Source organism: Meleagris gallopavo, chromosome 19, assembly GCF_905368555.1.
Source record: "Meleagris gallopavo chromosome 19, MGAL_WU_HG_1.1, whole genome shotgun sequence".
NCBI lineage: Eukaryota > Metazoa > Chordata > Aves > Galliformes > Phasianidae > Meleagris > Meleagris gallopavo.
In genome coordinates, this window is record NC_139422.1 from 9,495,001 (window position 1) to 9,510,500 (window position 15,500).

The window sequence follows — 15,500 nt, forward strand, 5'->3', positions numbered from 1 at the left end:
CAATATAATCCCTTTCTGAGACGCAAATACAGAAATTCCTATGGAAATATGGAAGTAGTAGAAAGACGAGGACTGAAATCAAAATGCCCCATATTCATCATAGAGTAATATTTATGAAGCCCTAAAAACATAGCACAATATCTGTGAAAAACATACATTTACTCTTCCTCTGTAATTGATGTTGTTCCAAGAGAAGGAAAAAAAAAAGAAAACCAAAAACCACAGAATTGGAAAGCACGATTTAAAATCTTATTCTTGTACTGTGTAAAGGTCCTTTCCATTAAAGAAGGTAGTGAAATTTTATCACAGCTATTGCCATTCATAAATCTTATATCTATTTTAATTCAATCTGGTTCTAGCCTCTGAGATGCTGCACCACAATTTGATTACTACAACCATACTTTTTAACTGCTGTCAGAAGAGACAGTGCCTTATATAAACATCTGCCAGAACACATGCCTGCTTTCTATAGCACCAGCTTTAAATCATGCTATGGTGATGAATCTTTATCTGACACTAATACTTTTTAACTTCATAAGGACAATTAAAATGAATTGTAGCTAAATGCACACATAACAAATCAATTTAATTCTTTGTTACATGGTAGCATACTTTGCAGGCCTTCAAAACTTACTTTCATTTTATTTAGAGTCTAAGAGGAAGCGCGGCGATATCGACAAACTGCCCTGTCACCAGAGTGCCCCCAAAACCAAAGTGCTCTGCGAAGTGCCATCCCAGTGGGGCCACGGGTTCACTGCTGTCAGTTCGACTGCATCGAGACACAAACAAAACCAGACCCATTTTCCACATGGGATTTCTTTGCAGGGCAGGAACGTTGCCTAGGTAAGGGCACCTGCAATCAACAGCAGCAGAAGATGGAAGCGAGGTACAGAAGAGGGATAAGCAAATTGAATGCGCCCCAGAGACAGAGGTTAATCAAACCAAATCCACATAAAATTAATCTCCATAAGGCCAGAAAAACATTTTTTAGTGCGAGTGAGATGCCTGGAATTGGGAGATAAAAGCGATGCTCCCCAGCAGAGCTGGCAGCAGAACGCCAGCACTCCCTGGGGCTGGCAGGGCGCTGGGCCTGCAGGAGGCACAGCTGTGCTCAGGGCTGCTCCAATGCTGTTACACAGCGTCTCCCCACCTCCTGTTCAGTGGCTCTTCCGTATGAAATAATACAACGCTTTCTGAACTCTATTAAATTAAGCAACAGCAGAACTTGGTCTATTTTAAGTACTGTACGGAAACCCAAGGCCTGTAAGCTGTGACCTCCTGGCATGAATTGCTCTCAGTGCAGGGCTCAGCCCTACCCAGCCCAGCGTCCCATGTCGGCAGGGCAGGTAAGTGGCATAAGAACCATTCTGGCTTTGACAAATCAAGAACAATCCTGGCATTCCTAATGTAGAGGCGTTCTGTGTAAATACAATCAACTAGTAGCATGACTAATCACGTATTCTGAAAGAAAATCTATATTAGAAAGCGTTAATTTTTCAGTTAAGGATCTCCATCTTCACAGAAGCACGACGGGTGTTGCTCTGCACAGCAGATGTGCAGGCACGATTACAAAAGCCTGGCTTGCTGGGGCCACAGCACCAAGCCACGATGCTCGCTGTCACCAGGGCCAGCACCCCCTACCTGGCTGGGTGACAAATTTTACACCATGTTGCAGCACCCCGAGGGGAAAACGTGACACAGTCGCCTGCTCCCGGCACGGCTCTCAGGTGCCAACCAGCCCCAGAGCAGCTCTGAAAGCAGCTCAGCTGGCAGCAGCCAGCCCCTGTGCCCGTCCTGGTGTGCCCACCTCCCCAGGGCCACGCCAGGCTGGGGCCGTGGGCAGCAGGATGAGGCCCAGCTCACCTAAACACTCTGAAAGCTTAAGAAATAACAACGTGGCAGACGCCTCTATTGCAACAATTTCATGGCGTGCAGGTGGTGTGGAAACCACTAGCACTGGCACGACTAGCAAATGCTTTAAAAAAACTGCAAACATTTCAGAGGAAGAAAATTCTGTGTAGGGGCAAAATATTTAAATAGAAAATAGTTCACACAGATTTTAATCCTGGATTATTCTAAATATTATCCATATTAATTACGGCGTTATTACTTCTTTCCTAAGTTCTTTATCTACTTTCTTTGAGAGAAACTAATTCTGGAGATCACAGAAAACATTTGTTCGTGATTATCCAGAAATGCACGCAAACAGACTGAAACAAGAGCAGCATGCAAAAATGTATTTAAGGACTATCATCCCAAAATGCTGCTAAAAGCTATTAACCAGTACGTGTTAATTGCCACAGCATTCATATTAATTTTCACTTCAGGCCCGACATTGCGGAATATTTCCCTTGATACATTTTAAACAAAGTTTAATTTAAGGAACTGCTTCTATCAACACTTATGAAAATTAACAGCCAAGCAATTAGCACTCATGAATTATCCCTTCCCCCATGCTTGCTACAGCGTCATTTTTGAAACAGTTGCTGTAAGAAAAATTGTTTGATTTTTAACACATCACCAAAATTACCCACAAAGAAACCAACTCACGATGCTGTGCAGAGATACCATTCCTTGCAATAGGATTTTTAGCATCTGTTCAGCCAAACCTCTTTCCATGTCAAGTAAACCTACAAGGGCCCCATAAGGTCAGACAGATAAACTAGAAGAGTTCCTTAGACCTTGATTTTCAGCTAGTATTTGGCCTTGCACATCAACTTTGCCTGGGACTCAAAGACCCCTTCTTTTCTTCCAACTTTCTCCTTTAACTATTTTGCATATCTTTAGCATTTCTTTTTGACTGTCCTTTAGCACTTTGGTGCTTGGCAGCATTCTTCTAGGGATGTAAGAGCAGCCATGTGGTGACAGGCATCTCAAATTGAATTGACAAGACACTTCAGTGATGAGAATTTCTTAAAGGCAGCAGACTTGGAAGAAGAATGGATGTGGAATGGCTTCAAAGATTACTTCAACAGGAATTGTACGCAGAGGCCATAGCAAGAGTTATTCATTCAGGTTCCTGTGAAGCTGAATAATTGATTCTTGCCTGATTTCCTTCTATCCCAGTAACTAAACACATCCTGCTAGTGCTTTTCTTACCAGTAGGAACAGACATACGGTTGAATAGCCTTGACATTAATATAGTACCAAATCTGTATTCTTTCAGATTAATATCTCAGAGAGGTCTCATCACCCTATTTTCCAGCAACTCATGCAAGCCACACTCATGATCTGAAAAGATACACCCTGAATTTCTATTCAATAAAAACACATACTTTTACAACAATTAGCGAAAGGCAGCAAACAATACTACCCTCATTTCCCACATTTAGAAATAAGGGAACAGAGGAATTAAGGTCTTGATTCTGCAACAAAGCTTTATCCCTAAAAATCAACAGTCATCAACCTCTCTTTTTGGGTAAGCTGAATGTTGTGGATCTCACAGCTGTGTCACTGAAACGAGCGATTACGATGCTGCTGGTGTTTCATTTTTGGTGCCTGGCTACAGCTTTCAAGTCTCTCTTACAGTCAGTCCTACTTTCCCAACCTATCAGTCGTCAGCAAGTTGGAACAGTAAGCAACGAAAATAGGATTTTTCAAATCTTGTAAACTGCAACATACCAGAACTTATGTATAAAATGTATGATAATGTAGTTTGCGTGCAGATAAAGAAAACCAATTTGACCACTGATTTCTTAAGCCTTCAAGTAATCTTCTCTGCAATGACAACCTAATAATAAGTAAAGGCTACTTTTCATACAATGTTCTTTGCAAGAGTTTGTGAGGTTTATTAAGCAAGAGGTATATCCCACAAGATTCATTAACCATGCAAGCAGCTGTGGAGGTTAGGTTTACATTAACTTCATAAAGGAAGAACTCGAAGACGCAGGTAAGAATAGTTACTAAGTGCATCTTCTGGCTAAGAACTGAAGTTTTACAAAGCGCACAAAAGCCACAAGTCCGTCCTATAGAACTCTGTGACAAGACTCACCTGAACTCTTGAGCTGATTAGAATGCTTGGAATGGAGTTGCATTTCACAAGCCATATTCTCTACTTTTTTGGTAATTAATGAACTGATCAGAACAGGAAGAAATTAGAGTGCTCTAAAATTTTATTATTTCATAAAATTGCAGAAGTGGTTATGAAAAGAACTCTAAATCTGGCAGAAAACGCCTGCAAGATGTAAGCATTTTAATAAATTGGCTTCGTTGATGTTATGGTGCACAATATTTTCTAATATTTAACTGATTAGCTTAAAATAATACATCAGATGCAGAGGGGGAAGACCCAGGATAAAATGGTTTTATACCACTTCAGGTCAGTTGGGAGCTGAATTACTGTCAGGTAAAACCATTCTGCACACAATTCAGATGAGTACAGAAGCAAACAAAGCTCACACACAACAGCAAACAGCTTTCCTGGAGGTTTCCCAGTGAATCACAGGTGTTACTCAGTCAGCTGAAAACACATTACAATACTCAAATACCCATCTATTAAAAAAAACAGACGACCGAAACAAAGGCCTAGCTATAACCTTAAAGATTTCAGAGTCACTGCGATCTCCTGAGTAAATACGTAATTAAGTAGGTTTTCTTAAAGACATGTTTAATTAGGCCCCTGGCCCCTCCTTATCCCTCCTGCCTCTCCCCAATTATGTACTATTTCCCCAGGAGATACGTGGCTCTGCTAATTATGTAAATAAGTCATGTGCTATTCCCTGAAAGAATTGTATCTATCTGAAAAATACTGCTTATCTATTATCAATGAAAAGAAATACAAGACTTGCAGAATTTCATTAAAAATAATGTAAAAATTTGGACGGTTTGATTTTACAGTTCTGAAGACACAACAAAATGGACACACGTAGAGTCAGACACTAACGAGATCCGTGTTTCTTCTCCACCTCAGATGGTAACACATATGGAAGTGCAGAGGATAAATTTCATAAGCACGCTATTGAAAAACTTGGATAAAACAAATAGCACTCTTATAACAAATATAGCTTGTTTTTAGACTAGCAAAGTGTCAATTCAGTTATTTTGGAGACTTCAATAGGTATTCTGATTTCTAAATCACAAGCAAGCTGGTTCATGTCAAACACTACACATCACGATTGAGTAACACTGATGCATTTCATTAATATCTGAAACTAATTTGTGCAATACAATATCCTTCAAACGGAACAATCTCCTGCTAAATATATCGGACAAATATGAAAATTAAGATGTTAATTACAGTCAACTATAATTCATACCAATATGGTAAAAAGTAGTTGGGATTATCAAAGCGGGAAGGAAACACTTAAGTTCTTCAAGTTTCTGAGAAGAACTGCAGCAGGGAGCCCACCTGAGGCGTGGGTGTTAAAGCAACAGGGCTGGGACACCACTGAACTATAAAGAAGTACTTGCCCTTAAAGAAGTACTGATTTGATTTTTACTTCCGCTATGTTTGACTGTTGGAAGTGAATGTAAATATTTGCCAAACTGAGATTTCATGAAGTAACAACTGCAAATTAACGTTTGAATAAGTAAATACAGGCAAGAACTGCTACAGCCCATCACCTTCAGATCAGGGACCACTTGGATATAAGAAAAATGTTGGTTTGACTTACCTTGCCATCAAATTTTGAGTACTCATTGAAGGGGTTATTCAGCTGTAGTGGACACTGCTCAAGTCGCACAGACAGAATCGACTGCTTCCCAGAACAGGGAGATCTTACTCTGAAATTCTTTTTTTCAAATAGTGAGCTCAGCTCCTCTGCTGTAGATCAGAATAGAGATGACAGCATTCGTATTAGGAGATATACAGAGTCTACTGATGGCCACAAAAAGATGGCATTATGTGAGAGAGAGGGAACAATATGAAGTGCATAAAACAAAAAGTGTTCAAATCCAGCACTTCTACAACACAAAGATACAAAAACACAAGAAGTTTGCACAGCACTAACACCTGGCTGAGCAGGAGATGCATTCTTCTCACACCGTGGATCACATCATCACAAGATCCACTTGGGGGAAGATAAAAATAAAGTCCCAGAGTTAAGCAGTTCTGGTCTTTCTGCTTGCCTGTTTTTTCCATGTGAAGAACTACTGCTCCATCTACAACAGAGGATGCAACAGCACTTCAAACTAAGTTTGTAACACTGATATTAGGCTCTCCCATTGCTGTACTTTAATGTCACTACGCTGTCAGCTGGAGGCTGGGACTACATCTAATGAAAAAGAATCATTTCTTTGGATTTTGCTTCTCAAGGTAAGGCTCCTCTTAAAGTGCAAGCAGAGTTCCACACAAAGAATCTGGGCAATTTAACAAACAAAACAGTGAAACTTTCTGAATCAAAAGGTGGTAAAAGTTAATGAGTACTTTGTGGAACCTGTGAGGTCTCATAAAGTCCCTTCTTCTCAAATGAAGGGATTGCACAGTTGAATTACTGGCAATGGTTTAACGCAACAGTTATAGGCATATTTAAAAATAAACAAATATTTTTTTAAATACAGAGCTCCTTGCACTACAAGGACATCACAAAACCAGGACAGAGCCTGGGGTGTTTTAGCATATTAGTACCAACGGGTCTCATCTGCGAGAAACTGTGACTGAATCTGGACAAGCTTTCTCCACATCTGCTCCAGGAACAAAGTGCCCCAAACTCAATCAATCACTACCTGAGAATCAGCACCAGTTCTCCTGCACTGACTCTGCTCTGCATTCACACTTTTGGATTCTCTCACATCTGAAAGATTTACGCGCTGCTCCTCCAAAGGAATGACAAAGCTCCTGAGGCAGACTGACTAGGGACACAATCTGCAGAGAGTTGATTCATTTCTTAAGCTGTGAAATTAAAACATGTCAAATTATAGCTACTCAGAAGCACAGTTTATTTTTAGCAGCCTGAAAATTCAGACAGTGGCAAAGGTGCTAAACACCAATACTAGCAGATACCCAGCAGTCTTGTGAAGAACTTTGATTAATAATAAAAAAAAGATTAAATCCTTCTTAAACGTGCCATCTTGAACACCTTTAGATATTCTCTTTTTGTAACAAGTTTACCTCATTAGGAAAAACAATCTCAATTACAATTATGCTAGAGTATCACTAATTGACAATTCTCAGTCATTTGGAAAGTACTCTGTGCCCTGGAATTCAAAATAATAGCTTTAATGGCTCAAGTGGAAAAGCAAGCATTGTATCTTTAAGTTTTGTCTCTAGGGAAATGTTAAGATGATTTGTTTGCTGTTTCCTTTGTGCAGATGTAGAGAAAGAAAATTTCAAGAATGACTCCACATTTGTTAGAGCGATGCCCATTTTGCTTCGAGTTCTGTACGGGGTTTCACACAAGTCAAATTTCTCAGGTGACTGAAGAGTTCAAAAAACACGTGTTCTATAACACCTACATTTATGGAACTAAACTCAGCTGAGCAGGACACAATTTTCCACTGCTAAAAATCTTTGTAATTTCAAAAAAACATGATTCATGGAAGAACAACTTGAAAACCTAAAGATTTGTGCAAAAAGCCTAAAAGAAGATCGACTCTGAAAAACCATCTTCTCTCATTAAGTGTTTTGTAAAATAATTTCTTACAGACTACAACTGGGAGACCTGCAATTATTCCCTTCAAACTAGGAGAAAACATTTTTTAAAATGCAAAGAGAAAATTCAGAGGAAAAGACCTCATTTTTTACACTGGATAACTTGAATTGTGAAATTCTTAATTCTTAACTGAAGGTAAGCTTTGCTGTTACTTGGTGTCACGGTGTTTTTTTCAGCTCTATGTGATTTCTATCTACATGGCATGGAGGGGAGACGATATTTTCATTTTACTGAAAAAGTACTGCTGCAATAAAGGTGATGTGAATTGGTGGCACAACCAAACAAAAAGACCTCAGCTGTGTTACACTTTACTTCCAGCCAGCAGCTTCTCCTGGGGCACCTCTGTATCTGCAGATCTCCTAACCAGCTCCAAACACAGACAGTTTCTTCTCTCAGTCTTGCAATCACTACAACCTTCTCTCTACCTCATTCCTTTGACAAGGCAAGCAGCCCATTTCACAACAGTGGGCAAACAGACAACAAGTAAGAAATACTCTTATTTCTTATTGCCGTAGAGAAAAATACTTCTCTCTCACACCCTTTTATTCTGGTTAGTATACTTTCATTTCTGTACATAGTAATTAAAAAAAAAAGAAATAACGAAGGATAATCTTTCATCGAATGCCTCAAATTATGGCTATAAATTCACCCCCAGAACAATGGAAATGCTTGCAAGATTTTCCTCTTACAGGAACGCTGCTCTGTGATGGGTTATCTATGGAGATGATGTTATCAGACTAAAGCAGTAGGAACCAGCAACTTCCAGCCTCCTTTTAGCTAGCAGGGTGTCAGCCACAAGCTTGACTTTGTCTAGAGCTCAGATAAACACAGGCAGAAAAGAACAGCCAAATTCCTCCTATGGGGAGCAGTTACACCTTGGTTACTGCTTTCGTACATATTTATCAATGACGCTAAATGCAAGGACCGGAGCGGATATAGGACATAAAGGAAGATGCAGCCGACATATTTCAGGGCTCCTCTTTTTCCTGGTCTTTTTCTACTATGTTGCTCTTCATGCAATTAAGTGAAGAAACTCCAAGAATCCCAGTGACAAAGCCAAGCGTCTGGAGTTTCTACATAATGTATCTTTTATTTAAATTTGATCTGCAGCCAGGAGGGGCTGATCAGTACCAATGTAAAACCCAGCAGAGTTCTGCAGCGTAGGACACCTCCTCGTCACTGGTTGATGAGTCGTGTTTATCTGCAAGGTGGCTCAGAACAGAACATCACAGTGGAGCCCATTCAAATAAAAACACAAACAGAATGCAGAGCAGGAAACTGGAATCTGATTGCAATGTAGTGTAAAGCAATATCAAACAGCATAAGCTAGGGATTAAAAGGAAAAAGAACTCTGTCATCACTGATCAAATGCTAAAAACATATTGAGCAAAGAGCTGGAAGTTATGGTAGATTAAACTTTAAAACATATTGCTCTGCTTACAGAAGTAGAAAGGCAAAAACATTTTAGAATGCATTAATAGAGGTATCAAACATAGCTGAACGCTGCACTAAGGATTAGTGCAACTGTGTTGCTCATGTGAGCAGCCTTGTTCACTCCTCTAAAAGAGGAATTACACAACTGGAGAAGGTTCTGCAAATAACAGCCAGGAAGATGCACAGATTTAGGCAAAAAAATAAAATAAGGAGATTACATGGGGGACTCATTAAGATATACACAAGTTTGAACAAAGTAGGCATGACAAACCACACAGTGGTTTGAATGTGTGTCAAATACAACAGGAATAGATACCAGCCAGAGCTATTTTTCATTCCTAGCATTACAGTTCAAACTGTGTAGAATATCCAAGTCAGAACTACTTCACATTAATAACAAAGCAGCAAACGTTCTTGGAGAAATTAATGACACTGGTTTTTCCCAAGAAAAGGTGAAATAAACTAGGGCAACATTTATTGTTCTTTTTTTTAAATAGATCACATACATACATACAACTTCTCCTTACCCAGAAAAATGATCACAAGTTCTTAGATGTCCATTTCTAAGAAATTCTTAGATTTCTGCACACTAAATGTCTCTGGAAACAGCTGGAAAGCCATAACTTACATGGAGATAACTATCCTGCAGTTTGAATGCAGGCACTTGCCAATCATCTGCCCATACAGCAAAGACAGTACGTCCCGTTACTGAAGCGTGTCACAATAATACTGAGAGCCTTACTACTCCCTTTTCTTGCCCACTGAGACAACAAAAGATAATGACATTACAACAGAAATCCCCAACACTGCATCAATAACTTACATTGCACAGATACTGAACAGCCACTTCACGTATTTCAGACCAACCAAGTAGGTTTTAAACACCTGATCTCTGTTTTGCCCTTGTTAGCAATGTGCAGCGCCCTGTTACAGGTGAAAAGAAATGGGAGGTCTGTGGTCCCCCCACCAACCCACCATGGGTTGTGCAGAGCTGCAGAATGGCAGGCAACGCAATGGTCAGCATTTTCCCCTGTGCTTCAAAAGCTGAAGTGAAAATTATGAACTGAAAATGCTATAACGATCAAAAGCAGAAACAAAAACAGTAGGAAGATAGAAGGTCTTTTATTTTTACCTGAGTAAGAAGTGTTTCTGTCTTTCCACTGCACGTTTTTGCATTTTATTTGATTTTGTCTCTCTTTCCGCAGACGTTCTAGTCTCTGAGCTTGAAAAGAAATATTATAACTATAAGTTTGTCAATGAAAGTTTACTATAAACAAAGACATAATTAACTATCCTTATATGAATAAAGATGTTTTATATTGCATATGTAGGAGAAAAAGTCATAAAATTTTAAAGGTGGCACCCCTGAAAAGCAAATACCAACAAAAACATGAAAATGTTCTTGATTTATAATTGAAATTAGAGGATATAAAACATTAATAGAGATCATAAAGATAGTATTAACATGGAAGAGAATAATAAAATGTGAAAACTTCTGTGATTAATATGACATTTCATTATATAAATCATTAATAACGGTCTTAAAGGAATTTTAATGCACAAATGAACTGAAGTGAATATTACATTACAGGAATAAAATTACTGTTATGAATTACTCTACCCGTTTCAAAAATTAAAGATAAATGAACTCAGACTAGACTATTAAAGTTTTAAATATAAAATCCTTTATCTAAAAATCATGAAAATTATAAAATGTCAAAGCTATATAAATTAGCATAGCTTTTTCTTCAGTATGCTGAAACAGTTTATAGGTAGTAAAATAAATGATTTGTATCTTCACAACATTAGTCAAACCTTAAAATGAATACAATATTTCTTTAGGTATGTTTTGACTCCATCTCCAACACAGGGCCTGAAGAAAAGCCTCGGGTCGGGCGGAGCAGCGCCGCCCACAGGCAGGGCTGTGGGTCACCGCTCCGAGCGCCAGGGGCTCCTGGAGACGCGGCTGGAGCTGGGGCTGCTGCCCAAAGCAACTGCAAGAGCAACCAACGCCACTGCGAGGAGATCGGGCTGGGAAGGAGGACTAAGCGTGCTGATCACGGAAGGAGTTGCTGGAAATATTAGCAATTTTGATGTATGAGCTCATTCGTTCGCTAAAACGCGTTTTTAGAAGGGATTCTGAAATACTAAATTACCCCGACAATTTTTAGATATAATTTGAGATCCTGAGCCATTTCGCCAATTAAAAAAGAGGCTAATAAATATTTTCTATGCCTTCAACTATTATTATTATTACTATTTTTAACATTTAGCCTTTGAACAGAACCATGGACACCAAAGTGATTTTTTCCCCCCGTAACAACTCTCAACCTGGCAACTGATGAAAACAATATTTAAATACTTCCAATACTGTGAAGTCGCAGCAAGCAGTTTAAGGTACAGACACAAAGAGAGACTTCACTGCCTATTTCCCACAGACAAGAGGCCAAGGCATACATGCTTCCGTGCAGCTGTGTGAGAAGCGAGGAAGGTGATACTCCCAGTCATCAGTTCAAATACTGTGTAAAACACTGCTGCAGCGTGGATATTTTATTCCGAAAGAAACCCCTTTATTTCCCCTCTAACCATTATCCAGACTGAGGTTCAAAATCACCGCCTGAAACCCTTTCAGCCTAAGTGAACCATCATAAAATATCCATAAGATTTGCATGCAAAAAAATAGATAAGGAAAACACAGAACAGAAATAAGAACAACGTGTGTTTCCATGGTGTGTGGTAGCCACAGCCACCAGTTCATCAAAGAGGCGGATTCTGACTCACAGGGAGGGTGCTGCCCTGCCCAAGGACGCTGTGGCCCCACGGGGTGCTGGCAGCCCGCCCTGCTGTGCCCCCACAGGAGGATGCGGGAGGTCAGCGTATGAAGTCAGGGTCAGAGCATGCCTGCCACCACACAGCCACTGTCTGCACTAACTCCATCCAGTCCTTCCATCTACGGTTGCTATAAAACAATCCTACAATGTTAATTTCCATTCAACTCCAAATTAGACGGAACTATCAGTATTTACATTAAAAGTTCCAGTTATTAAGTTTTATCCTCACAATCAGGTTAGTTTGAAAGCTTTCTGTGTGAGAAAGGCCACTGACCAGATGTTGCCTCATTAACTACTAGCAGCTACAGGAGCCTTTGTTTCTAGCCAGCAGACAGGGAAATTTGCTTTTCCCTTTACATAACACCGTGCACAGGCCTAGCCCCACCACACTTGTTTTCTTGGGTATGGCTCTGCTACGTCAGCACTGGAACAGAGCCTGGAGCCAGAGACCCCCATGACCCAGCCAGCTCCTGCCGAAAAGGAGGAAAATCTCACTGGCAGAGGATACCTACATTCTCCTACATTCTCCCCAAACACAACGTGCAGTGCCCTAACCCATCTCTTCCACTGCGCACCGCCTTCAAATCCAAGGGATAACTTCAACACTGGGACACACGTAACACTCATCTCCAAATCTGCATACTTGCGTATTGATGAAAAAAGGCAGAACACTGGCTTCCCACTGAACTTCTTAACCTTTATATTAGCATGTGCTACCAACTGAAAACTTTCACGGTTTCTAACCATAACTTAAATACAGATTATTTCCTCATCTACTTGAGAAAAAAAAATAATTTAAAAAATGGAGTAATACTGTAAATCTTGAGACTTTGCTTCTCCTTCCTCATAAACTGTACCTTTACCTGAGCTAAACAAGTCCTCAAGGACAGCGTCAGGCAGTCTGGCACAACAGACTTTACACCGTGCCTCTGAGTCAGTGGCAGGTACATCACCAGCTTATTTCCAAGTATAACTCAATTAAAAGAGACCTGCACTCCGTCTTTCCACAACTTTTGACAACTGGTTTGTAAAAGGTATTGCCAGATATTTACTGCCATTTTACCTTTCAGGCTGAACACAGATGTTTTTTCTGAGCTCTAGGTGGTGTTATACCTTCAGAAATAATTTGGAAAAAATAGGATAGGCTGTAACAGAAAAACAGACCAATATTGACCATCCACATCAGCCTTTTCGTACATATTTGAAATTGTAGTTTTTGTTTGGAGCGTTCCTTGGGTGTAAGTAGAAGACTGAATACACCTACCAATGAATGGGACAGTTGTCTTCTACTCAAGATAAACAGAGCCTGTTTTGAAAAGGTAAACATCCTTAAGCTTCCTAATTTGCTAACTTAAAGCCTAGCTCAAGATTTTTCTTAGATATAAGACTTCAGAAGATAAAAAAATATAGACAGATCATTCACTGCCTCACAAACTCCACTATTCTCTTTCATAACACAGATTTGATGCATCGCTAGGTAGATTTTTCTCAGAAAAGAACCATCCTGTTCAAAAGTTAACACCCCTCCAGACAGTAACAATAGAAATACCAGAGGCTGCTCTGTACTTTGGATTTAGACCTGATGTCTTTACAATTTGTTTTAACGTGTAAAGCTGACTACCTCAACACTCCTCTGCACATGATTAAGTAAAACAGCAATTAAAACTCAGTTGACAGCACACCAAAGTATCTGAATCACAATATGTATTTTACAAAGAGGGCCTGTATATTACAAAAGGGAAAAATTGGCAGATAGCTAACTAGTCATGCTATGATTTGTCCATGCATGTAATACTAACAGAAACTGAGCTTAAAAGGTTAACACTGTTTCAGCTGCAAACATCACTTACCTGTGTTGGATCGTCTTCTAATTCCGAAGTCCCAGCTTGAGGTAATGTCAACTGATTGGGAATATACATAGCCCTGAGTCTCACCATTGCTTCCCTGTGATTCTGAAGCACTATCTCCACATGTTGATGAGGGATTAAACTTCTCTAGGTCAACATCATGATCTATCAGGACCATTTCACACATCCCTGTGTCATCACTGGTCACGTGTGACTGCCGGATGTGAGCAAGTATAATTGTTGGGTTGTCCAGGAAAGCCATTCTGCCCACGAGACCACCACTTCTCTATACTATCTTCTCTCCATCTTGTTTCATGGACACAGGACCTAGAAACACGACATACACAGCATTTAGAAAACAAACGAAGAAACAACCAAATATTGACCAAGAAGGTTCATATTTTGGATGCATAAAATCTGATTCAGTTTCGTACAGCGAATTATTTCAGTTCTGTTCCAATTCCCTGAAGTTACATGGTTTGCTGAGATCCACTTAAAGGACGGTGGTTTCATGGTGGGTCACATCAGCCCGAGTTCTGTTCTTGGTTTTCTGACTATTTCCATTACAGAAAGTAGGCCTGCTGTCCCTGAAGGATTCCTCGCTGTCCTCAAAGCAAGAGGCCCCGAGGCAAATACCTCCCGCCCGCGGGCGGACGTCTCCCTGCCGCACCGCACGTGCCAGAGGCCGGCTGGCCGCGGCGATGTGACCACTAGGCTGCAGACACAGCTGAGTACAGCATGCAGACATTCTAAAAGTGCACTGAGAATGTAGTTTACACATAATTCCTAACACACTGCTTATCAGAAAAGGGCCACGCTTACCTGCGAGCAGAAGGAACTTGCTTAAATAAGCAACTGCCTCAGGCTTCTAAAGGGTCCACAAACTCCCAATCAAAAATTACTGCTGCCCCATCAATGTGTCATATAAATGCTGGCACGTTAATTGTGTATTTATAAGATTGTTAATGGTTAGTTAATGTACCTCCCACACTATTATTGTACTTGAAATGATTTAATGTCTGCTAAGGGAGTTAACAACATGTAACAGCAGATGCGAGATTTTTACCTTTATACTCTGTACCCCGACTTCATGCTATTAGCAGTCAGCGTGCTCAATTACCCAAGCTTCTTTACCATTTTAAACACGCAGTCACTTCTCCAATAAACAGAAACAGTGAAAAATTACCAGAAATTCTGTTTCAAAGTCCAAACTTTAATACAAATGCATTTCCCTTCTTCCTCTTCAGAATTTTCAAAAGGATACATAAAAACTTATTTTCAATAATAATTAAGTACTCATAGAAATTCCAGTTAATGTAAACAGCTATTAAAACAGCAACAACAACAACAGAACAGCACCCAAAATTCAGTTTAGATATTTATGCCATACTTCAGCATTTGCTACCTACACAGCTCTAACTGGTTCCTCCTCTGGAGAGAAGCAAAGTAAATTACACGGCACAGATCTGGTCAGAGAAATGCGGACAACAAAAGACGTCAAAGAAGCAAAGTTCAATTTTGCAAGCTTTTACATGAATACTTTTAAATCTCCATGTAATCAATTTCATCAACATTAGATACCAGATCAATTTTTGGAGCACACGCCTCTCTGCATTCCTCACACCCGCAGCCCGTTGCTCACGGGCAGGAGCTGAAGCGAAAAGAAGTCGGGACTTTCCGAGCACCACAACTTATACATTCTTCAATCACCAACAAAAAGCCAGTGTTATTTTTAACACAGTATCTAAATATTACACTGCTATTAAATAAAATACTTTGCAGGCAGCTGTCAAGCTTAC

At 39.9% G+C, this 15,500-nt stretch overlaps 1 protein-coding gene across 4 annotated transcripts in view; it reads right to left on the reverse strand.

Annotated features, from left to right (window-relative positions):
• The window catches only part of MAPKAP1 (MAPK associated protein 1), an 83,741-nt gene that overhangs the window by 62,543 nt on the left and 5,698 nt on the right, over window positions 1-15,500 (reverse strand). For all 4 annotated transcript variants that reach the window (XM_085239385.1, XM_085239383.1, XM_085239387.1 and 1 more), the window contains exons 2-4: window positions 13,705-14,028; window positions 10,156-10,245; window positions 5,613-5,761 (exon numbers count right to left, since the gene is read on the reverse strand). In XM_085239385.1, the coding sequence (XP_085095511.1) occupies window positions 5,613-5,761; window positions 10,156-10,245; window positions 13,705-13,963 (498 nt within the window). In that variant the 5' untranslated portion in view covers window positions 13,964-14,028. The remainder of the gene's footprint in view (window positions 1-5,612; window positions 5,762-10,155; window positions 10,246-13,704; window positions 14,029-15,500) is intronic.